Here is a 25,356-nt window from a genome sequence, read left to right on the forward strand (position 1 = left end):
TAATACATATAACCAACAGAAATTACAAATACTGTGACTGTATAAACTGTGTAGCAGGTTTGCACTGTAAACATGGATGTTAAGACAAGTCAACTTGACTTCTTTTAATACTAAAAAAAAATCTTAATTTGAGCACTAATCATGGCAAGATTTGAAGTTATAAGGACCATCTTTTAGAAGATTTCTAAAAGGATTCATCGGCGATTGACATCATACATCTGAGAAAACCTGGAAAGAGTGACTCACACTAACTGTTTGTATGAGGTCTGTGTGTTCAGGTTTGACTGAGCTCTCACTCTGAGAAGAAGAAAAGAAGAGAAGCCAACAGTATTACAAGCATATCTTTTAAATAGTTAAGCTAGCTAAAAGGAGGCTGTAAAGACATCTCTGATGCCATTGGCACCTCCACTGTCTGGTACTTTTTCCAATTACAGTTTGCAGAATTCATCCAAGGCGTTAAAAAACAACCAAAATGTACCGTAACTACCTAACTAGTGGACAAGTGGCATTAAGATCCTGAGCCGCTACCAGGACCAGCGCAGCTTGTGTGGCTAAAAGCATCTAGGTCTTTGCTGTCAGACCTGAAGCCTGACTGCTGAACCCAGCTCAGCAGAGCCCTGTCCTAACTGAGAGCTGGACTGCTGTCGACACTTTGTTTGGGGGCAAAAGGCCATTCGCATTTGTGTTCAGTCATATATCGACCTGTTGCTATATACACCTGTTGCTTGGTTCAATTCGACATGTCCAACTCAAGCCCTTATCTAGTTTGTGCATGTGTTTTGGGGCGCATAAGCTTACTACTGTATGTGCAAAAAATGTACACAGCAAGAGGACGCTTGATTGCTCTGTTTCCCAAATCCTGCTGCCAGTGGATTCAGGGTTGTGTTGCATAATTATTATATGAAGGAAAGTCACAAAGTCAAAGCAGGGAATATACAACCCCTTTATTCAGTTTAACCAAAAATAATAGTGTTTTTAAAAGAAAAGAAAAGCAAAGCAAATAAAACTATAAATATAACAGACAAAAACATTGAAGACAGTGAGTTCTTTGCTTCACGTAAACCCAGTGATAAAAATCTTTACCATGTTGTGGTGTGGAACAAGTCAGTTTGATGTTTTGGGATATAATGTAAGCAACTGAAAACCACCTTCAAAAATCACCAAAGGAGGAAGAAGTCCAAACCTGTGCCAGTTCAGAGAAGAGCTCTCACCTGTGTGCAGCTACACGCTCTTTTGACACCATTATTTAAGTGTACAGGATTGAAGGTGGCGCATATAATCAAAGCGATGAACACATCATATCAAATGACATTCAAGGGACTGGTCCCTGCACAGAGTCAAATCAAACAAACAGATGCACAAGAACTAAACTGAGAATGGATGCTGCAGGATTCAGGGGTGAAAAAAAATTTTAATCATATATGTGAATGACTGATTACTGATGAATGAGGCCAATGGGTGACATACATACAGTACATACATTAGACAGTGAGCGGCTACTGCATTGTTCCAGCCAGTGTAGAGCTACGCATGGAGGGACTACGTGGAGAGGCAGCAGAAAGCACTTTCATTGACAGTAAGGAGACACACAGACATAAATAAATAGACATACATTGCTGGGAAGTGTGTTTACGCATAATAAAAAGGTGCAGTGGCTGTGTGTTTAGTTGCGGTAGAGCAAGATCCTTTCAGCACAGTCCTGGCCAACCAAGCCGGCGTACTGCTGCACCTCCGCCTCGTCGCTGGAGCCTTTGCGTTTGCGGGAGTAGACTGCATAGGGCATGACGGTCCGTCTGTATAGCACCAGAGCTCTTCCCACATCCTTCAGCACCCGAACATCTCCTGGACACAAACAGGCACACATGAGAATTTAATAAGGACCAGTGTAGACACATCAAGCACAATAAACATTGTCCTTATTTTCCCTCATTCTTAAGAGTTAACCTCTGAGTGACTTGGCAAGGATACGCCATTATTCCGAGAAGCTGTTGGAGGAGCAGAAAGCATTTTTTCCCCCCACAGCACTAATTCCCCTATGCCCTAAACCTGGAGTCACAGTGGTGCGTGAGCAGGCTAGTTAGTTGGCCTTGTTTACGGGGCCTTGCTCCCTTGCTGGCTTGCCAAACTCAGCATTTCATCAGGTCCTGTGTCATACACTGCCAGCTCCCATTAGACCAGTGAAAACACTGCTAATCTCAAAAGTGTGCATGTTCAGCAGCTAAGAATGATCCTCTGGAGAGTCGGATGGAAAAAATGAAAAAAGAAAAAAAAAAAAAAACGAAACCAAAAGAAAATACAATTAGAAAGGATGACCCTCGCCCTGACGCTAAAACCGCTGCCTCCAGCAGTGAGAGGTTGAGCCAAGCCGCCCACATCTGGCGCCAAGTGGACCAGCAAGGGGTAGCACAGCAGGGAGTATCAACTGAGCCAACCTAACAACCTAGCACATGATGTGTGAATACAAGTGGCTCTCAAAAACCATCGTGAGCACTAATCATCATCCCGCTTCAGTAAGAACTGAGTAGTCCTTCATTTGCTACCATTCACTTAATAAGTATCTCATGTTATCCTCTCCCCAATGAATAACATCCCTGCTCTACTTTCTCTAGTTGCCTTAGCTCTTGGCCAAACCCCTTAGCCTGTTTTCTCCTCACATTGTGCTGTTTCACCATTTGCCTAAAATCTGAATTTTATGTCATGATTTCTAAAATGTGCATCCCTTATGCACACACAATATTTCCATCCATCAGCCTGTCCTGGCCTAACTGAGAGGAAGCAGATGAAAGTCTGGAGTGGACTAGCTTGCCAGGCCCATGGCGACACATCAGTCGAACAGGAGCGAGTTAGATTTGGTATTAATAGAGCTCCAGGCCTCCCACTCGCCACTACCGCTCCCCCTGACGACACCCATGTGGCTCACAGCTGAGCACCCAGGTGGTACGAGTAATGTGAGCGCACACATTTCTGCCTAATTCCTAAAATATTTGCCGCAGCGCTGCCAAATCCCACCTAATCAACTGGGAAAACAAGACAATAGAGAGAAAAACTGCACGACTGTATGTAATAGCATAAACAAAGGTATTTTCTCTTGTACCAGATGTTTAAAGGGATCCCCACTTTACAACACGCTCACATGTGCTCTGACTGGACCGTGGCTATTCAAGGGCTGGATGTGATCAAAATCTTGGTGAAAACAATATGAGTCAGCAACTCATGCTGCTGCTGCAATTAGTTAAAATGTTACAAGCAGAAACGTGACAACAAACATTGACTAAATCAGGACAGCAGCACAAAAGGAAACGTTTAAGATCCCACCAGTGAGAGAATTCAAGTAGCCACATGCGTTCAGGTATACACGAACCAAAGTGACTGTCCCAACTATTCATGTAGGCTACCGTCTAACTTGCACAGACTCAGCAAGCCAGAGGAAAGAAGAGAGCTGGGAATAAACATAAAGCCCAGAGGCTCTGCAGCTCTCACACACCCCCATCCCCATAAAGATGTTTTCATATTTCAACTTTTTTTTTTTAATTTTCAAACCACACTGTGCATTCATGTTTTATTTATTAGCCCCATTTCCCTGCTCAGTAATGCCCTAACCACTGCATCTTCCCCCTTCTCTAAAAACTGCTGAGTCACATAATTGAAGAGCGCTTGATACAAACTTTTAAATGAAGGAAATCAGCAGTATGTTAAGTCTCACTATGTGGGGAAATGGGTTTTAAAAGATGCAAACATGTTATGTAACTTCCACGTGACCATCATTTTGGTCCATAAAGAATTAATGTGTCCTAATGGGATGAAAATATTTCAATGTTTGAAGCTTCCTCAATAACTCGAGCAGCCTTCTCTTGAAGCACTATGCTCCCTCTTGTGTTCTTTATCAGAGCGACAGGCCACTTACACAACAGACAGGCAAAGTTATACTTGTCCACTCAAATGAGCGACGTTGGTCTGAAGCACCACTGTCCCTTTGTGAAGATATTAAGTAGTGAAAATGTTACAGATCCTAATGGATAGCAGCACGCAGCTTTAACATGCTCTATTAAGCTCAACAGTAATACTGAGCAGAGGCTCTATCCCTCTGTCTTACTCGAGACAATCCAAACATCCGCTCCTCACATAAACAACTTTCATTTCTTCTTCTCTCACCCCGTCCTCCATCACTGCCCCCCCCCCCCCCCCTCATTCTGAGTAGCTCCAGACCCTGTTCACGCCAGGCCCACCGGACGTTCAGTGACACGCCGGTCTGAGGTCACAGCTCCTCGGGGTCAGGGTTCAAGGGTCGGGGGAAGAGGAGTGGTGAGGGTCGGTTGGGGAGTGAGAGGGTCAGAGCTGAGGCTAGGGGCCTTGACACCTCGCCACGCTCCTCTCTCTCTTCCCATCCATCTCAAACTTTCGAAACACTTGCTGAACACTGGACGCTGGTCAAAGGCAGGCCATCAGGTTATGACCACTTCCTATGACCCAGTGTTGCAAATCCAAAACGGGGCTTACGTTTGAAAAGAAAAAGGCCAAAACGGCGGTGTAGTAAGAAGACCTGGGTTCAAGCCCCTGTGTTAGAAAGCATCCGTCCAACTGAAAGCGAGACCCTTGCTGACTGTGAATTTTGACCTCCAGAGTAAAGAAAGCAACAGGAGAATTCCCCAGGATCGTATTGTTACTAAAGCGGTAGGCGTAGAAGTGCAGCATCCGGAGGGGAAAAACACTACCTCATGCATTATAACACAAGAAACTGAGAGAGGAGTGATACCCGTCTCCCCTCCACTCTGAATGAGACATTAGTGCAAGTCAGGCTGAGTAACAGAAAGCCGAGTGAAGAGCAGAGCAAAGTGGCTCTGACAGTGAGACAAGATATGACAGTGTGTACTGTGAAAGCTAGAAATATGGTGGAGAAGGCAGGGGGCTTGGGGGTAATGGGTTGGTGCCGTCAGCCTAGCACCGTCCCCCCCATGTAATGTTTTGGCTTCACTTGGCACGGCTGAAAGCACAGATACTGTGGAGTCAGAGTCAATCAGCTTGATGGGAAACGAGGGTGCGCATTCGTATGATGAGACGCGGAAGAGAGAAACAGTGTGAGAATATTCTATCTCCAACTTTACTAAATGCATCTTTGTGCAGTGTGTGTATGCAATATGGAATTTTGAGCGTGTGGGTTGGCGCCTGCTGGACGCACTTCACGTCCAGGCGGTGACTACTTGTGTCACAAATTTTTGCAAGTGTTTATCCTGCTGAGCGGACAATGGCCCCACTTCTTTTTCTGTCAAGCAAACACTGATTATGAGCATGTGAGAGATAGAACATATGAGCTGTGTAGAACACGCGTGTCTATGTGTGTGCGTATATACTGCATGCACGTTTGCGAGAGGCCACAACGAGGCCCTAGGGCCCTCGATGTGTCAGCAACAGGCATGTAATCAATGTGAGCCTGCTTTGGACAGAGTTGTGTAAACTGTAGATTAGCTGTCTTTACGCACCTCATTAGGACAGCTCTGTAACTCCGGTCACCCTCACAATCTGAACGCACCCCGATTCTAATTCACTCCCGTGTGAAGCGAAGAGTTCAAAGCAGGGCCCTCACAACAAGCCCAAACTGGAATTACTGGGGACTTTGCTGGCTTTTTTGGTGAAAATTGACATTTCTTACGAATTTTCTGTCGAGATTTTTTTCCCAAACCATTCAAGGTTTCCCCCTTTTTTTTTTTGAGAGGAAGGTGGCTACGCTGGAGAACATGCACGGTGTAGTTTGTGATTGGCTGCCCTTTAGTGAAAAAATCTCTATTTGACAGACCAAAGTATCCACAGGGATTACAATTTTATACCTGGATGGAAAAAAAGATGAAAAGCAAAGATTGCAACAAATGGCAGTGTTTATTTTGACACAGGAATTAACATAAAAAAGCTGTAGATTCACAGTCTTCCTCTGGACATTTCACTCCCCCTGCTCCTTTTTTTTTTTTGATAAAACAAAAGGACACAGAGCCTGATGGAAAAAATGAAAACAACAAGAATGACAAGTTGCTGATAAATGGTAGGATAGTTTAGATGGAAAACAAAAAAAAAAAGCCTTGGCTTTTTTGTTGGAATTTTCAAAGCCATTCAGTTAGATACGGAGGGAAAACCCTGCCATTACATGCAGTCAGGACTTCCCCAGGCCTTAAAAACAGATTGCAACATGCCTTTATTTAGGCCAAGTACAAGCCACACAAAGACAAACTGCCAATTAGGACTGTGCCACAGGCCTCAACACTGTGCCATGCTGCCAACATGATGATGACACAGGCCAGGCTGACCTGGTGACTGATTGACCACTGGCTGCATTTCTGGAGAGGACAGAAACCTCCACACCACCACTGGTCTGGCATCCCACAGCTTGGCAACAGACCTGAGCGCTAACCATCAAGACAGCTAGCACTGAAACGTAATGACACTGCGTTTGGATAGCTAGGCCTGAAAGAATGTCCGGAACCGTCGAGAATCACCAGGCCACGCAGGAATGAAGGCACCGCAAGAGCCACAGACACACAAACATACTCTGGCCACAGTGAAAATGGCTAACTCCGAGACCGCCACTTTGTCCTCATTAATTTGTGCCTACTCAGGATTAGTGGTATGATTGACAAGAAAAGGTCAGACCCACCGCTGGCTAAGCTGTTAATAGCAATGTTGTAAATGACCAGCCCACTAATGGTCTTTTAAATGCCCTCATTTCTCCTGGGTGTGGTGCTTTCACCAACACTTGAGTCAACAACAAAAGCTAGCCAGGAAATCAAAAAAATGTGTAGAATCCTTATTTACTGAAGACATCTGTTAAGATTTTTTTAGATGCCCAGAAAGCTTACCTCATCGCACAATCTGACCCCTGAAAAAGAGGATGGGAAAGGGGCATCCGTGCCAAAGAACGTTTTGAAGTCAAGGTTTTCGCCTCTCTGCATGGCACTAAGTCCAAGTATGACCTCACTACAACAAATTATTAGGCTGTCTCTCCACATTCATATATTCTTCTACCACTCTACTTCTAACGCCAGCATACAGACACCGGCCCCCCCTCCCTTTCTCTTCCCATCTCTATAAAATAATCTTATCACATATACCTCCTCCTCTCCCTGCATCTATTATTCTATTACTCCCTCTCTAACCCTCCACCTATCAGTCCCAGTTTGCTTGGCAATCACATTCTTGTCCTCTCACATCTCCTATTAATGTCTATCAGTGGTTCCTTCCTGTTTGGTGCCTGTTTGGTGATGCAGATTAATGGGGGGAGGGCAAACAGGAGATTACTGGCCCCTGTACACTCAACCACTCAGGTTACAACCACTTGCAATAGCCACAGCGTGTGTATGTACACGTTTCAACTACTGTTTAAATCACAAGGCACACTCATTCCAACAACCTGCAGCCATCTCCTCTAATAATTCCTACCATACAGGATCTGAACAGCAAACCTTTTCATTCTGAAGCTGAGCAGAACCATACCCATTGGACTGTGTCAGTCTATATGAAGTGTGAGTCCTTCTCCTCAGCACACAATATGATGCAAACGACTTCAGTGTGGGTTATGTGTGGGAGTCAAAGGAATTTGACTGCAACATTCACCTAAAACCACTAAGAGCACCAAATTGCAGAATCAACACAGGAGAACGAGCAAAGAGAGATTTAAGAAATCGTGCGAGAGAAAATGCACCGGTCTCTCTGGCTATGCACCTATGCAGAAAATCATGCAAAACTCTCCTTTCAAAACTTTCAAACTCACATACACTCTATTAAACACTCTCCCTGGCCCACATCTCTCACTCCGCCAGTCCAAGCAATTGGCGTCCGCCAGTCTACCTTCCGCATGTGGTTTATTATTGCTAATATCACTATTCATCTAATGGCAATATGGTCCTTCCATAATGACAGTGCTGGCTCAGCTCTGATCATGTTGAAGGATTGTTGTGGGGGGGGGGGGGGGGGGGGGGGGGGGGGGCTGCGTGATCAGAGCAGTCAGATCTCCGTTTACCCCAGTTCAGTGGCTGCACGCTGCCTCTCTCTTTGCTCGTTCTCCTGTGTTGATTCTGCAATTTGGTGCTCTTAGTGGTTTTAGGTGAATGTTGCAGTCAAATTCCTTTGTTTTCAATACATCATCACAGTGAAACTGGATCAGATGTTAAAACAAGGGTCATATATTCGTCTAACACAGCATGTACAAAGAACAGGACAATCCAAGACCGAGCTCGCAGCGCTAAGTCAGTATGTTAGTAATGTTAGAAATGTATGCAACTGTATGGATAAATGCAGAAAAACACAGTTTCCTCCAGTTTTAGACATTACGTGTCTTAAACGGATAATGCTAACAGTGGAGTGTTGCGCATTTGTACCTGCATCAGCATCCTGGTTGAAACGAGCATAGCGGGAGTTCTCCAGCTGGGGTAGGCATCGCTCTATTGGTACCCAGACAAAGGTTTCGGGGCATAGGAGGTCTGAAGGCCGGTACTGTCCCTGGGGAATGAAACAGGAACAGAGAAGTGACACATTTTATTTCCGTTTTACACAGCATCTCAACTTTTTAGGAATTGAGGTTGTATTGACATAAATTCAATGTCTAAAGGTTTTTACTGTTCATCAACACAAAAAGCAGACCAACATCACCCTGGTTTTTGAGCTTCATTAAATATTTTCTGACATTTTAGAGACTAGTTAATCTACAATGTTGACAGGTAAATCGGTTATGAAAATAATCATTTGTTGCAGCCCCAGTCACACTACTTTCACACTGCACTAGTGACCCTTTAGGGTTAAAGGTTTGACAAGTTGCAAACTGACCTCAGGGTCAGGATCAGGGCTGCCACCTGGATCAAACTCCAGCTCTCTTAAAGTTCTTTGTTTGAGCCATGTTTCTCTGTCTCAGGAGTGTTGTGTGGCAACGTTGAGCAGGAAATGTAAACACACCAGCATATTGTAATGTGCGCTTGTGAAACGGGTACAAGTCTGCATTCGACCTAACATTTCGGAGGGAAAGTAAACCAAGCTGAACAAAAACAGCTGCAGGGCAAGATGGGAAAAAAATGAGTGAGGGGTTGAATGAACAGAAAGGAGGAGACTCCATTATCAGTGACCTGTGTTCTATCACACGGCTCCAAACAAATGCAAACTGTCGAGATAGTTCTGTAAACAAGCAGGCGCCTGCAACAGGCCCGCTGCACCATCTCAACACACACAATAATATTTATAGTTTTTGAGACATTAAACTGCAGGACAAAGACTCCAACATTTCATGAACACACGTTTCATATGCAGCCGAGGTCAAAAGGTGCTGGATGCTTCAAGCTTGGAACAACAAGAAAAAAAACACAGATGTCATTATGAACTCTCAATAAGCAAGACAAAGGAAATACCATCTCTGGAATATGCTGTTGCAAAACGTTCTGACCATGGCCCATCTGTCAGTGGGCCTATATGGAAAATATGCTGCCTGTTTTTACATGCAGGATAGGATGCCATGAGAATGAATTAGCTCTGCTCTGAAAAATGAAAAACAGAGGAATTTGGGGGATGCGGTCATAGGCCAGCTTTCCCCCCCAGGCACACTCCTCATCTGTAGCCACGCTTTTGCTCTGCCCAACAATTAGGTAAAGTGGCAAAGGAGAAATGTATCACTAAATTCATGAAGTCATGCAAAGTGTATAGGCCAAGACTGAGGTACAGGCTGTAAGGGCAAAAAGCAATTCAGAGTGAAGCCAAAGACACTAACATGCTCTAAGTGCTTCTGCTAACAGATGGATGGTGGTGGAATGCTACGCATCTGCACCAGCGATGGACACACACATTGATCGGATGCTCTCCGTGTCCCAACAACCTACAGCTTTCTACAACTGTCAGCACAGTCAGCATGACACTCTCACACTCTGCCTCACCTCTGTAGACTCCTTCAACACCGCAGTGGGACACACCTCTACAAGCAGAACAAGCACAAACACACACACCTGCGCAGCAATAGAGACACAGCGAGACACACGCTTCCTGCTACAGGCTTGACCTTGTGCCTCAGCTCAACCTGATGCATTGAGAGAGGAATTGAGAATCAGAGCAGAGACAGAGGTGTGAATGGAGTGGGCAGCCTTCAAAGAATGAGGAAGAGAAGAGTTGAGTGAAAACATGCATTGGATAAGCTACTGTGTTGTTCCATGAAGAACAGCAGCTGCGTTTTTGTGAAAGAAATACAGTGAATTCCTGATTTCTGAAGGCTTTTGTTTTGTGTCTGCAGTCCAAAATGATATATCCAGTCCTCTACTGTAAAGGTTGCAACAGAAAGAGAGGCCTATCGAACCAAAATGAGAGACAAAGTCTGGTCGTGGCACAGGCACAATTCCTCAATTCCCCCACTGAAGAGAGGCTGAAGAGAAGGATGGAGGAGTATGAGAGGACACAGCTATTAGTGGTCTGGACGGAGGAGAGAGAAAAGAAGAAAGAAGAGGGAAAAGAAAAGCTTGGTTTGCCACAACCTATCTGTCAGCTTCTTTTCTTCATTGGACTGAAAGTGAAGACTGAGCTCACCACTGACTTTCTTTATCTTCCCTCTTTATTTTTTTTTCCTTCCCCAGGTTGGCTTGAAGGCCCTGTAATTCACAGCTACCCCTGCAGCTTCCTTGGCTCTTCTTCAGCTCAGTGTTTTATGCTCACAACATCCATCTCTTTATCTAACAGTTACTTATACCAACAGAGAGTGCGGTAATGGTTTCCTGAAACTTAGATCCTTGAGAGAGGAGATTGAGGTGTGCAGAGAGGGATAGTCAATATAATAGCTGGAAGTGAAACGGTCGATTCCTACAAATCTATGGTCCTGAATTGCTGTTAGCTCAGCAAGTGACATAAAGAGGCCATGGGAAGTGATAGCGATGGCATGTGGAGAGCCAGGAAGCCACATGATGAGGTTTTTTTCTTTGATGTGTCCACCCGGAGGGCGACCCAACAGATAACCAGGAAGAGGCTTTGCAGACCAAGACACCCTTTTGGTTTGGTTCTCCTCTTCAGTGGCTCAGTTCCTCCTTTTCCAAACGCTCAACGCCTCCTGCACAAACCAAATCAGTCACCATCCTTCCTCCTTTGTGCGCTCGCATGTTCAGACGGATATGGAGGTGACGCTGATGACTGACAACCTCTGAAAGGCTCGTTTGGAGACAGAAAGCGGGGCGGGGGGTGAAAAAAACAAGTGGAGAAAGATAGAAACAAGCACTAACTTCAGCAGATTGACTTGGCTGCCATCAGCGGTGTGAGAAATGAGAGGGAGGGAGGAGGGAGACGGGGAGGGACGAGAGAAAATTAGGTGCAGATGAATAAAGGGATGGTATTTAACGTCACTGAGACATGGACTGAGGCAAGCTGATGGAAGTGATAGGAGCGGTGTGAGTGCCAGGACGGAGGGGCCCAGCACTAAGAGAGGACGTTGGAGGAGTCTGGGAGGAAGAGGGAGGGCAGGGAAAGAGACAGGAATGGGGGTAGAGCAAAGTAGACAGACGGAGATGGAGAGGAGAGAAAAAAACAGACAGATCAAAGGAGAAATAAAGAGCTGTGTTCAATAGTAGGAGGTGGAGAACCACAACAAAAATGTACCAAAATGGAAACAGTACATTTACAAGTGAAAGAATGCACTCAGATATTTGCTGCCCGTTTGTTAATTAATGTGCAGAGGTCCCTCTTTATAGGAAAGCAATCTTCTATAGTGCAGGTTTCCCAATGAACTGAACTTTAACAAGACAGAGGGGAAAATTACTCATTTGAATAACAAGCTGCCCCAGTGTAAACAATTACACAACCCCAATCATCAGAGGTAAATAAACACATATCTCGACAGGGCTCGACATCGCTTACACAATACTCTGCAGATCCATTATCACTCGAAGCCCCTCAGTGACACGGCATCACTCATTCTTTTCAGGCCACACAGACTTTACACACATACAGATAGCAGGGGCCCGGCTGTCAGAGTGATCTTTATTGCCAACTCAAACACACAACTGTCACCGTGTTCCTCTCCTTCATTGTGCACCATTTCTGTCTTGTTTTCTCACACACCTCATGATAGGGAGCGATGCCCCAGGCCCATGCCTATGATTTATATGAAAAGCAATTAATCAGACACATAAATCGAGGGCATCACTGCAGCCAAGGAATCCTCATGAAAACCTACACCTCTTTTTCCTTCTGCTTCTTTTCTTCCTCCCTGCCTGACTATGAGTTTGATATGTGTGGAGTTGAGACAAAAGTGTCTTTCACAGCCACAGCTTGCAAAAAACTGGTGGACAGATTAAAAACACAGAGTCATATGCAATTCAATTTCTGATGGCTAAATAGTTAATGAAAACTTTAAGATTTCCAGGCCGGATGTTATCAGAACACATCCTCTGGAGCAAAGGAAGAGATGTGTTTTATGCCTCAAGGCAACAACACAGTGGGCTTGTGTGGAGCCAAACAGAGAGAGAACTCTTTGGTTAGCGCCATTGCTAACTGTACAAATTCACGGCGTAATGTAACCATGCTTTTGGCTCTGGCATAACATGCAGATCTGAAACAAAGCATTTAATTGATTAATCTGAAAACTAATCAGCAGCTTTTTTGATAATTCAGTTAAGTCCTTAGGTCATACCAAAAAAGTGATTTGACAACATCGACTTGGGCTTCAGGAAATTGTGTTGAGCATTTTTCACTATATTCTGACATTACATAGACATGCAATTAATCAGTAAACTGAGAAAACAGAAAATGTATTAGCTGAGCTCAGGTCAGAGGAATTTTAGTGTCTCTTTAAATCTTCTTTCATTTCTACACTTTGTTCTAATGCTGTATTTGCGTTTTCCCTTGCTTTCCATTACTTTTATGACTTTTATGAATTTTTATTACGCCCAATATTATAAAATGCACCAATTTGCTAATATGAGGGAGATGTCAAATACTATCACATCTTGCATCACAGGGAGACTTTCTGAGGGTGAGATCACTCATTATTGTGCAGTTGCACAGCAGTGTCACAGTTCAAAGTGATCCTCTTTCAGGCTTGGTGGAGGAAAGACCAGGAGGTGGACTTGGTGTCCACGTAACAGGGTTTCCCTGCCTTTATCTGCATTACTCTACACCACATCTGCTGCTGATTTTCCTCAGTTGAGTTTTTACCCACCCTAGCTCTAGCTGAGGTGTCCCTTTATGTGTGTGTGCACAGGTCAGGCACTGTGCAGAATGTCTGAACACAGTCTCACTGAGTCTATTCTTGATAACAGTATCAGTACAGCTCAAATCTCTACAGGGAAGAGCATTAAGTTATACAGTAATCTGCTGGTCAACTGAACACCTACTTCAGTATGAGACAGAGCGGCTCCAAGAGTGTGATGTAAGGCTGGTCGCAGAGTAGATGAGGTCACTAATGTTAGACCTTGCTCTGTTTGTCTCTGGCAGAAGATATGTTATCCAAAAATAACATGCAATACAAAAAGAAGGCTGTTTTATAACATAGGAGGTTGGGCATGAACACAATAGTGAATGGGATATTATGTCAGGATTACGTATTTGTCAATGACTCTCAGCAGAACATGGACATTTGACCCAAACAGACAAATACGGTCGCCATGTCACATTTGTGGTCTTGTTGCAGTCTGTTATTCAGCGAGTTGTCACCCAGGATGAGCCTGAACTCGGAGAGTATACAAAGAGGCCTAGTGTGACTGAAGGCCGAGCAGACCTAACCTAAGCTGGCCCGGGCCAGCACTCTGACCCGGGGTCACATTCAGCCGATCGCAAGTCAAAAAGCAATAAACACAGGCCCTGATCCCTACATCTGCACTCTCTCTCTCAAACATACAGCTCTCACAATACATTCCCTCCATCGTCCGAAGACTGTTGAAACACATACATTCTGCCCAGACAAGGGGGCATGGTCGGGGGGGCTCTAGCTGCTGATGGACACACGTAAACAGCACAGCTCACACAAACACACATGCAGCTAGACAAATACCACCAAAAATCAAGCAAGCCGGGACCAAGGGACAGGACAAATGAAAGACATGTCCAAACAAGCTGTGTCTCAGAATACTGGCCCACACAGACGCACTTTCATCACAGCCTGTGACAATATGTACATATACGTGTGTGTGTGTGTGTGTGTGTGTTGAGGTCTGTGTGTGTGTGCCCTGAACATGTCTGGGGTCTGCGTTAGGGGAGATTTACGCTAACTGCTGCTGTTTAAACACTCGGGGCCCACCGAGGCCTTTTCACCCTACTCAACACATTACCACAGGACGACCTTCAAATAAAGCATCCAGGCTGGTTAAGTCTCCCCCTTGGGCCCCTACACAAGCCCCACAATCCCCCTTCGCCCACCCCACTCTGTCCCAGCACTCCCTCGCCTAGCTATGCGTCACGGCTCCACGGATGACAGGTTAATGAGGAGAAAATATTTTTACAGGATCGCATTTCGACGGAGCCCTGAGAACCAATGGCAGCGCTTTTATGGGCATCAGCTCACAGACTGGGCACTTTTATCTCTTTATCTCCTCTGGTCTTTACGGGCAAGCGAGCTGTTACGCCTGTCTGACACAGACCACAGCTTACTGACTTGCAGTCAGGAGCCACAGCCTCTAATCTTAGTCTTAAAACCCCACCTCAAACTTCCAACTGCAAGACCAAACCCGAGGCCCTGCGCCCACATTCTGAATAAACGTCGAAGTGCAGTTATGAAACAAGCGCCCTCTGTCCAGTAGTGCTTATCAAAGATCTGAATGCACTCCCTCGCCAAAAAGAAACCAGCCGTTTCAGACAAAGTGGCGCAGCTGCAGCAGGTTTATAAATAAATAATGGTGAAGTTAATGGCAAGGCAAACACCTCAGGCTGGCAGCTAGAGGGCTCTGGATCTGCTCAGCATGACACCATCTCCAAACTCTCATTTTCGCCCTTGTGACCTTCACACCTTTCCCTCGCTCTTATCCTCCTGCCACCCACTACCCCCACCCATCCCTCCACTCACAGTAAGACTGAATCGTCTGACCTGACCTCTTGAACTCTGCTCCCTCGTACCCTCGCCCTGTCAGCGCTCCTCCTTGGGGGGTGCCAAGCAGTGGCTGCCCCCAGACTGTGCTGCAGCCTGTTAATGATTTGTTAAAAACACAACCGTGCAATGACACGCAGGGAAAAAAGAGAGATGATGAGGCATAAAAGAAAAATTATCAAAAACTTTAAACAAATGTTTCTGCTGAGAGGTGCACTGTTGGTGGTCTCCTGTTGAGCTAAATCAAACAAAACTGTTTCTGTCAGAAAGGCTCCAATTTAAGACAGGGGGAGGGGAGAGAGCTGGAAGGCAACAAAAGGGGCATGCTTTAGCTTATAAATTTCACAGAGAGGGTGAAAATGGGCCTGGTTTGGTTTGATCTTATTTTGATGGGCACAGGTTTTGTAATATGAAGATTGCTGGAAGGTGAAGCTGCTGGCATTGTTGAAAAAATACCTTCTAAAAACCAACTGAATATCGCTTCATCTGAGGGAAAAAAACAGAGCAAAGCAAAAAAAAGGGAGGGTTAAAGAAACAAACCTATTACGGCAAACACATGGAAAAGGCCATCAGTTTTATCATGGAACACTGCACTCACCACAGTAACTTTACACCACCCTCTATTTGAGCCGTCATGACTTAGTGCATCACCACCGTAAAGAATTGCATGATAACATTAAACTAAATTGTCTCCGAATGAAATTGGTTGAAAGTTTGTTCAGTCTGATCCCTTCTTTCCCTATCAGTCTTTCATCCCAACCAGCATGGTGGATGCTTTCTGAAAACATTTGCTGAAAGAAGAGCGGAAACCAAAAGAGGGGCAGAAAGAAAAAACAGTACGGCTGCACTGTGTCTGGACCTGCGTAAACCCTCACCTCAACACAACACAGCACGCCATTGTTCACTGTAGAGCTTCTCAATACAGCTCATCAAAATCTGTCAAAGCTTTCTAAAGTTTACGCAAAGAACAAATCTAATGATTTATTTATTTTTTTTTAAGATGTGTACTGTAGCATGGTAAGCAGTGATGGGGGCCTCTGTGAGAAACACCCACCTCTAGATGCCTCAAACTCACTCACTGTCACTCTTAATCTGCCCAGATGTACAACAAGTGACACACAGAATGTGAGGTCACACATACACACAGAACACACTGTCTGAATGGGCCCCCTGAGTGAAAATAACATGCATGCAGAGTCCTGATAGCTGCGGCTTGGAGCCTTTTGGCATGTCATAACCTGCAACTGCGTACCTGGAGAGGAGATGGACTGTTTGAAGGAGAGATTCCTTACATTAATAGACACTGCTGGTAATTGATGGCAATGCAGTGATTCAGAAAGATGAGTATTGGTTTTCCATTTCAGGAATTATTTGATTGAAGTGAAATGAAATCAGTGAGAAAAGGAACGAGGGGTATGACAGACTATTAGCATTGGTGATTATTCAACTTTAAAAAACATCTCAGTACAGATGTGTATTAGTGTCTGATCTACATGCCTGAACTGGGAGGCACTTTGTCATGTCTAATTGATGTCATGAGAACTCAGCTTGGGCAGCAGGTGACAGAAAGGCCTGCAGGCACATAATGATTATGGGAAACATTAGAATAGCAGCAAGTGACTGAAACCAACATCAAATTCTTTGATCAGTCTTCTAACATACTCCTCCACACAGTGGCTGACACCTGGACGGATTAAATTCAGGTCCACTGAATTCAAAAGCTTTGGCCATGTGGAAAACTGCTGGCTGCTGCTTGAGACCTGACCGGCTCTCTGACGGTGTTTGTTGTTTGTGGGCGAGGAGGAGTTGTGTTGAAAGGGAACGGAGGTGCAGCTGCCGCGAAAGGGCTCTTTAAAAGTCAGCGAGGTACCGCCGGGAAACGAATAATCCTTTTCATCTTGCCTCCTTTTCTCATTTGGCACACATTTTGTCACTCCTTTTTTTTCTCTCCATCTGTCCTCTTCCTCCTCCTTTCATTCATTTTGCTCACTCCTTCTTTCTTCCCCTCTGTGGAAAATTTAATGGTTTCCTGGGCTCAGAGTAAGACATTCTTTCACAGTGAACAATAATAACAAGAGTAAGAGCCACTTCATGTAACTCTCTCGCTTCCTCACCAACTGGGTACAACTGTGTATTCTGTCTGTGTCTATTCTGTTAAAAAAAAAGTGTTTGATGTGTTTAAGACCAGGTACTGCAGATTGGTGAAGCCAAGTGGGTGACCGCCTCGTTTGTTATCATCAAAGTCTGCTTATTCAGTGCTTACAAAAAAACGACACGGACAAGTGCTCACACATACACACACATATCTGCAAAGAAATGGAAAATCACCACGTGGCACCGATTTTATAATCCTTGTTCTGTCCAAAATAAAAAGTGGAAATTTATCGAATGAAAGCTAATGAAACTCTGAGTACATTTTGTGAGCTGCTGAAGCTGGATGGTGGAGTTATTGGAGGACAAGGGAATAAAATATGGTGAGAAAAACGCATGAGTTGAGGTGCAGGGTAAGGCACTTGTGTTTTTAACAGATAAACATGCTAACGCAGATCATGTCAAGAGCTGCACTCAACCTGAGGCACTTTGAGGATGCATAAACTATGGTTGCATCTGCATCGGTGTCTTTGTGGTGCCAGAACTTTACTGAGCATGCAGTGACAGGCTTTTTTATTAGGGAAGCTCCAACAAATGTGTGTGCGCTCTTGTCACCCAGCATACTCTGAAGGCCACAGTACTTAGATGTACACTTCCAGTGTTTGTTCTCATTTGACCACCATCCAAACAAGCTACAAATATGCTGTATGACATTCCAGGCTGACATCAACAAGCTAGAGAATTTAGCTCTCTAAGCCAGTGTCAGTTACTGAATCACGAGAGCGGTTAATTCACATGACTTTTAGCTACACATGAGGGGCAATGTGAAAAAAAGAAGAATGGCAGGAGGACCAAGACCTTTGGTCTCATTTAGCCTCCAACAGCTTCACCTTCTGCTCTCTACAGCTCAACATCAGAGCTCCGGGGAGGGCCAGGGAGGGCCAAAGGACCAGGGACAGGAGCCAGGGGCAGGATGTCACGTCTAACCCTGAACCCACCAGCCAAAACAGCAAGGCTCTGTGGGACGCTCCGTCCCAGCTTTGAGAACAAAGGAGAGGGTCTGACACTGGCCAGCCATCCCCCTGTTCCTGGCTGGACTCCAAGTCTTCTAGGACCCTTTAAGGCTGCTCTACAGGACCATGTCTAAGGTTTGGCACTGCTCAGAAGTTTTTAAACCCATCACACATGGAGCAGTTCCACTGGGCATGCAGAGATGTGACCTGGCAGAAAGGACTTCCCTCCCAACTCAAAACTCAAGAATACTTGAAAATGGAAAATTAGATAAGAATCAGTCCACTCTTAGACTGTAGCCTTACACAGCCAAATTCTGAATACGTGGAGGATATGAGGCGACAAGGACAAAAGAACAGCTCAGGTAGAGGCTTAAGAAAGTGTTACCTTTATACTAGTTGCTAAAAAAAAAAGGAAAAAAAAGCTGTCTATGAACATACAATACAGAGTCACCATAAAAAGCCTTTCACGATGCTACTGGAGTTACATAAACAATGCAATTCTATAGCTCCTCAGGGGAGGAGAGTACAGTATGGACCATTGTGTGAAATTCCACAAAGAGGAAAGTGGTTTTAGACAGATATGTGTTTTTAGTATTATATTTTAGTATTTCTGCATCTTGAGTAAGGTAGTCTAAGCTTCCAATGAAATTCAGACCATGTCTACCACATTAACATAGATGATTTAGAGCCACAGTTCTCCAGTTGAAAGTCTATCTTGCACACGCAGGGTTCAGATTTCAGATTGTTCTCTAAAACTCAGCTGTCCAAATTGCAATTACAAAATAAGAAATATCAAAATGACTTCTTTTTCCCTCAGTTTCTAAAAGCAATCAATGTTGGTAAACAGCAATGTTCACAGTTGGTGGCATAAATCATGACAGATCAATTTGAAAAGCATGGCTGGAGAGTCAACACACACCTCAGAAGTGTAATGTACTGATTTCACTGAGGGTCATAAACGCTACAGACTGCCATACTAAGCCCCCTAATCAAATCATTATTTTATAGTCAAGCCGATACTGACACCAGAAACACAAAAATACACTGGCAAAAGGTTTCATATTTAAGTCCTTAAATATTTAAGCTTTTAAATACCTTTATATTTATCCAGATTTCCAAATTTTTCCAAATAGCTCAGACTTTGCGTGTGAAAAGCACAATCTAAGTGTGCACAGACAGCCAACATGGAGGGGCAGGAATGTATTTTTAAAGGTATCCACATTAGTGTGACCGTGGTGTCAGAAAATGATGGGTACAGAGAGTTCCCTGAAAAATTGGCATGGGGAGAGGAGGGGAGTATGTGGGTAAAATGGAGAGAGGGAGTGGTGTTGAGGGGGTTTGAGTGGTGTCCAGCAGGGTTCAAGTGCTGGTGTTTTGGTCCTTAAAGAGGCAAGCAGCAGGACTGAGATCCAGAAACCAGTAAACCTCCAGCACAATAACAGTGGAGTTAAGGGGCTCCCCATCTTACCGACTTGAACAATTCCACAGTATGTCTGTGCATTAATGAACTACTCAGGCTCATATGCATTGCACACAATGGAGCGAGACACTGTGCATGGGCTGAGAGCGTGTGTGAGTGTGAGTGTGTTTCTGTGGGAGTGTGAGAGCCCAAAGGTGGGAACTGGGCAACCTTGTCACCCTTGTTCTGTGTTCCTCCCCAAGAGTAAAATAGGAAGAAGTGGGGAGGTAGTGAACAAGATGCTGCTATGGCAAACACACAAGAGCTGATATGGGGGTTGGGGGAGTCAATAGCACTGCGGGGGGGTCGGGGGGGGGTGCTGCTGTGGTAACCGCATTCTCAGACAAACAGTGTGATCAAGATTCAACACACAGACGCATAAACAGAGCAAACACGCTCACATGCATTCCATACACAGACTCCCAAACCGAGAAAATGGGCAAAGCGCTATGCAAACCACAAAACAAGATGTAAATGGATAAAAAGATGTGGCAGTTTGCCATAATCCCCAACAAGACATCAGTCTCCCATGGACAAGAACAAGCTCTGGGAACATCTGAATGAAATGATTGAGAAATAGAGGAATTAGTAGATGAATGAGAGAAAGAAGGGGTGAATGGTAAACCTTGGCGAAACTAATAGACTTGGAAAGGCTGCTTTCTTTCACCGTCCTCCTCAAGCTATAGACCTTGAAGTGGTGTTTGATGTAAATGTGAGCTTGTTTGTGAGTAGTAGCTTCTGTGTGCATGTGCATGCATATACATTCTGCATTTCTGCTAAAGTTTCCACATCAACAGCACTTGTCTAAAAATATGCATATGTCTGTGCATGTGAGTCGCACACTTCTTGCTGCTGAGTTACAGTTGCCATCACCAGTGTGACCTTTCTCTCAACCTTTAATGTCTTCAGCAGCCTCGTCCTCTCTTCCTTGTCTGCACCTCCCCTCAATCCCTTTTTTTTTCCCTCTCACACTCTCCATCAAATTTATTTACACATCTCCTTGCTTCTGCGCCTCCAAGCTTGAGGTTTACTGTGTATGAATAAACTGTTCAGCTATAATAATATTTCCATGTGAATATAATGCATTCGCATGTTCATGCTATCTTAATAGTGACAGAGGATCTCTGACAGGGAACCCTGATGTACCTTTGGATTGTTACACACAATTTGTCTTTAAGATAAAGCATCTGTCATTAACCCACTGCTGAACCAGCTGATCAACTATTTTCTCGCCAAAAAGTACACCTGAGATACATCACAAAGCTGGATAGAGTTGTGGACCACAAAATTCCAAACTGTATTACATGAAAAATTAAAGCAGGTGCCAGGATTCATGTGGAAATGAGAGAAAAGCACATAGGCAGGCCCCTGTTGAGGCCCTGCACCTATAATAACAGAAGGAGACAAGGAAAAAAAGAGGGGGGCTGGTCCTCTTCCTTCGTTATAAGCAGGCAGTTGGGACATTTGGTGCCTCTTGGGAAGATAGAAACCTACATTATGCAAAAGTAATCAGAGGAAAAAACCACTTTGGTCACTGGCCTGAGTAACGAGGAGCAGTACAGCAGAGAGAGAGAGAGAGAGAAATAGGTAAATAGTGTGGGACACTTCCACATCATCCTGATGATCCCATGACACAGCTGATCTTTACTGCTTGATCAGCACACATGATAACAGTACAGTTCGAGACAAGACATCGACGACCTCTCAAGTACAGACAGAGGTTGTCACCATATCATTGTGGCATTTTGGGGAGCAGGGCAAAAAATTCCCACGTTCAGTATAATATTATACACATCATTGAGCTTAATGCTGTACATCCATTAAAAATGCTCGCCATTAACACTTTAGAGGAATTAGAAGTTTAAGAGAGAGAAGAGGAGCACAAATTTAGCAGTGTTGCCATCAGACAACAGAGCAGAGGGAAAGGCGAGGGCAGGCAGTGTATTTCATCAGAGCTGAAGTTTAAATGGTCTGGGTAATATTGCATTTACTGCCAGGAATGTTTAACTCCAGTGAGGCAACAGTCATCTCCCCACTGCCAAAAAATGAAATATGAAATGTAATACTGGTATAATAACCTGTAAAAACAAACAAATAAACAAACAAACAAACAAACATTTGAGTATTTGGTTGTTGTGACAGCATTGAAGTCATCTGAGGTATTGATACGGAGATTCTGCTTATATGATGGAGAAATACATGAGAAACGTGTTGTACATGTCAGTGTGAGACAATGCATACCTTATACCGCATCTTGGGACAGGAATGAATGTAAAAGCCCAGGTAGTAGTAGGACAGCTTGGGGGACTGTTTCTGCACCTGCCTGGTGAAAGCGATCTCCCTGTAGCAGTAAACACACAGACACACTTTGTCAGAGAGGGTATTGTGAAAAAAAAAAAAAACCTCAGACTTCATGCTTTTAGAAACACCACATACGCGAGCAGCTTGGTGTTATTGCTTCTTACAGTGATGGCTCACTCCAGCACCACTCTCTCCTTTGCAGCTGATCCTGCTTAGAGATGCTGCACTGCAGTGTGCACTGTATTTAGTTTCACATGGTACATAATCATGTTTGCAATTTACAGTAACACGGGCATCAATAAAATGACAGAGAACTAGAGGTACTGGTCATCACATAATTTACTGGTGATTTCATTTTATCTTAATTTTTTGATGGTTAATGCCAAGTAGGCACTGGGGTTAATTTCGTGAAGGCTTAGGGTCATCAACAACCTTTTTTTCCACGATTACATATGCAGGGGGTGCCAAATGGAAACTGTAGTGATGCAAACTATGGGAAACGGTGATGTTTCTGTCTCAGTCTAAAACTTGCAAGCTAACTAGCTAAAAGTCTTGCAATCACAAACAACAGCCTAGCATGCACCAGACCTGAGCAGCTAACTTTGATGCATTTGGTTACTTAATGGCATCAAAATGAATCTGGATATGTTCCTTAAATTGATACCATCAAAGCACTAGAACAGACACTAAGCTGTTTTCTTAATCATTCAACGTATGCTTTTCATCAGATAATAAGATAAAATCTTAAGTGAAATAAGTTTGGCTAAAATGGCAAAAAAATGAATGGTTTTGGTTAGATGAAATTGACTGAAATGTTAATGATCTGATAACAAAAGACTAAAATGTCAACAGAATTAACTGACTAAAACTAGACTCAAATGCTTGATGAGAGACTTTTCATCAAGAAGAAAGGAAGAAAAAAGAGGAAGCGGTTCAGTAAATATGAAAAAAAAACTAAAAAAGGACATTTGATACAGGACTAAAACTAAACAGAAAAATAGCTGACAAAATTAACACTAGTTTGCACTGTGTTTTAGCTACAATTGTAAATGCACATAGTTAGACTTTGTACACTAAAAGGACAGCCAAACAAATGACAGCACAAAGTTAAATAGCAGTTTGGAGGCGGCTTTCATTACTGAAATAAAATAATAAACCAGAGTAATTTAGAAAATATTAATTAATATTATAGTACCTAAAAAGCAGAGTGTAAGAGTAAACAAACTACCTTGAAATGTGTTTTTCTCAGAGGTTAGTATATCAACAGCATATAAATGAGAGCATTAAGAAATAAAACTGCTAATAGTGGCTCTGACTAGAGCAGTGCTTTAGCTGAGGAAGTAAACACCCACCATCAAAAAGGCAGCTTTTCTTAGTCTCATTTCATTATACAAAAACAACTGCCTTCTCTCTATCGGCATTGAGCCCACAGGCAGAAAAGAAGGTGGTGAAAAAAGAAGGCGAGAGCGTGTAAAATAAAGATTTAGAACTTGGAGGATTTATACAGCTTCTTCAAATACAGTAAATGTCTTGCCTGCTTTATTTTTTCCCAATAGTTTCTTCCTTAATTGCATCCTTTTTCTAAAAGCCTATTTTCCCCTTTCCCTCTCCCGTTTCCTTCACTATTCCATAACTAAACTCCAGCTCCTCTTTCTTCACCCTTTTTGTTCCTCTCTTCCTTCCACTCTCTGTGTTTCACCCGCTTAAATGAAGGGAGAGAATTCCCTTTCTTACAATACTTAAGGGAGAGAGAAAGAGGCCTTAAAATAAAATAGATGCACTGAAAAATAAGACATGGGACAAAGCAGGCCAAGCCAGGGAGAGGGGGGAGGCAGGGAGAGAGAGAGCAGGAGGAGAATATAAAAGAGGAGGGTCAAGAAAGAGAAAGGGTGGGAGATGAGAGGCAACTAGAGCGAGGTGCTAGAAGGTCACCCACTTGCTGCCAGGTTCCTGGGTTCCCATCCCCTCTCCACAAAAGCGCCCGGCAGGCCTGAATTGGGGGAGGGGGGTCAAGAGAGGCGAGGGGCCCATTCACAAAAAGCCCTTCGCCCCCCCCCTAACTTGAAGCCTTCACCCACCCACCCCACCTCCACCCCCATGGCAGCAGCTTGAGTCCGCCATTATCCCCTCTTCAGCCATCTGACACTCCAGCACAAGCCAATTATCAAGCCCTCTGCTCCTGCACAGCTTCCCTCATACTGATGTGCGTGTACACACACACACACACACACACACACACACCCAGACACAAAGGGTCCATAATAGTGCATACCATGAGGTGCTGACTGCAGCCTCGCATGCATACGGAAACATTTCATTACAGAACATTACAAGACTGGGGTTGATTAGCCAGATGTAAAATGCATTTTAGTGAGTGAGCTGTGAGTGATAGATTAACTCCTGTGTGCTTCCTAAGTGAGGAAATTCAGCTGGAATCAAATAATGTACTACATTTACAACCCTGATTCCAAAAAAGGTGACATGCTGCGTAAAACTTAAATACAACAGAATGTGATCATTTGCTGATCCTTCTTGACATAAACTCAATTGAAAACGAACACAGTGTATTAAAGGTTTCATGTCATCAGCTTTAGTGATTTTTGTAAATATCTGCTTATTCTGAATTTGATGCAGCAACACGTTTCAAACCATTTGGGACAGGAGCAACTAAAGACTGGGAAAGTTGTTGAATGCTCCAAAAACACCTGTTTGTAACATTCCACAGGTAAACAGGTTGATCAGTAACAGGTGATAGTATCATGATTGTGTGTGAAAGGGGCATCCTCGAAAGACTCACTCACAGGCAAGGATGGTAACACATGATCAACTACATGCAACTACAACACTGTGCAAAAAACACTGTAGACACAGTGGACACAGTTCTTTTGCAAATGACTTCAGCATTCTGCTTTTATTTGTGTCCCAACGTTTTTGAAATCGGGGCTGTACAGTGTATTCGGAATGTCCCAAACCGGTCTGCAGGATTAGGAACTGGGCCAATCCAGGCCTTTTTTGATGGATCAGTATTATCTACTGGATCAGTATTACCTATGTCAAGCTCAATCCATTTCCAATCTCTCATTTATTTGCCTCGGCACAGCAGCTGTCAAAACACATCTTCAGGTTCCCTCAAAAACTGGAACGGAACAAAGTTGTGAGCGAGTTATATGGAAGTTAGCTGAACTGCACATAAAATAAACAAACAGTAGCCTGGAGCTTCAATCAATGATATGAGCACACGTAGCTCTGAGCAAGCATACTGAGAATTTTTAGTTTAAAAAAAATGTATCTGCTACATTTTGCACACACATCTAAAATGTTGCTGCTCATTTGAGCTTAAACTGCATTCTTTTTCTTAAAAATAAAACACAACACATAAAATCATTAAAAAAATATTTGTAAGTTATACTTATTTTAAAAGCTATCCAAAATTTAAATATTCTACTTGCCGTACCTTCATGTACACTTGTAGATATGTG

General features: G+C 43.8%; 1 protein-coding gene across 3 annotated transcripts in view; it reads right to left on the reverse strand.

The window, feature by feature from the left end:
* Positions 1 to 924: 924 nt before the first annotated feature.
* LOC121613990 (arginyl-tRNA--protein transferase 1) overlaps positions 925 to 25,356 on the reverse strand; it is a 52,772-nt gene continuing 28,340 nt past the window's right edge. For all 3 annotated transcript variants that reach the window (XM_041947746.1, XM_041947745.1, XM_041947747.1), the window contains 3 exons: positions 21,818 to 21,917; positions 8,361 to 8,481; positions 925 to 1,842 (listed from right to left, as the gene is read on the reverse strand). In XM_041947746.1, coding sequence (XP_041803680.1) covers positions 1,664 to 1,842; positions 8,361 to 8,481; positions 21,818 to 21,917 — 400 coding nt within the window. In that variant the 3' untranslated portion in view covers positions 925 to 1,663. The remainder of the gene's footprint in view (positions 1,843 to 8,360; positions 8,482 to 21,817; positions 21,918 to 25,356) is intronic.

The sequence above is a fragment of the Chelmon rostratus genome, chromosome 11, assembly GCF_017976325.1.
Source record: "Chelmon rostratus isolate fCheRos1 chromosome 11, fCheRos1.pri, whole genome shotgun sequence".
NCBI classification, from domain to species: domain Eukaryota; kingdom Metazoa; phylum Chordata; class Actinopteri; order Chaetodontiformes; family Chaetodontidae; genus Chelmon; species Chelmon rostratus.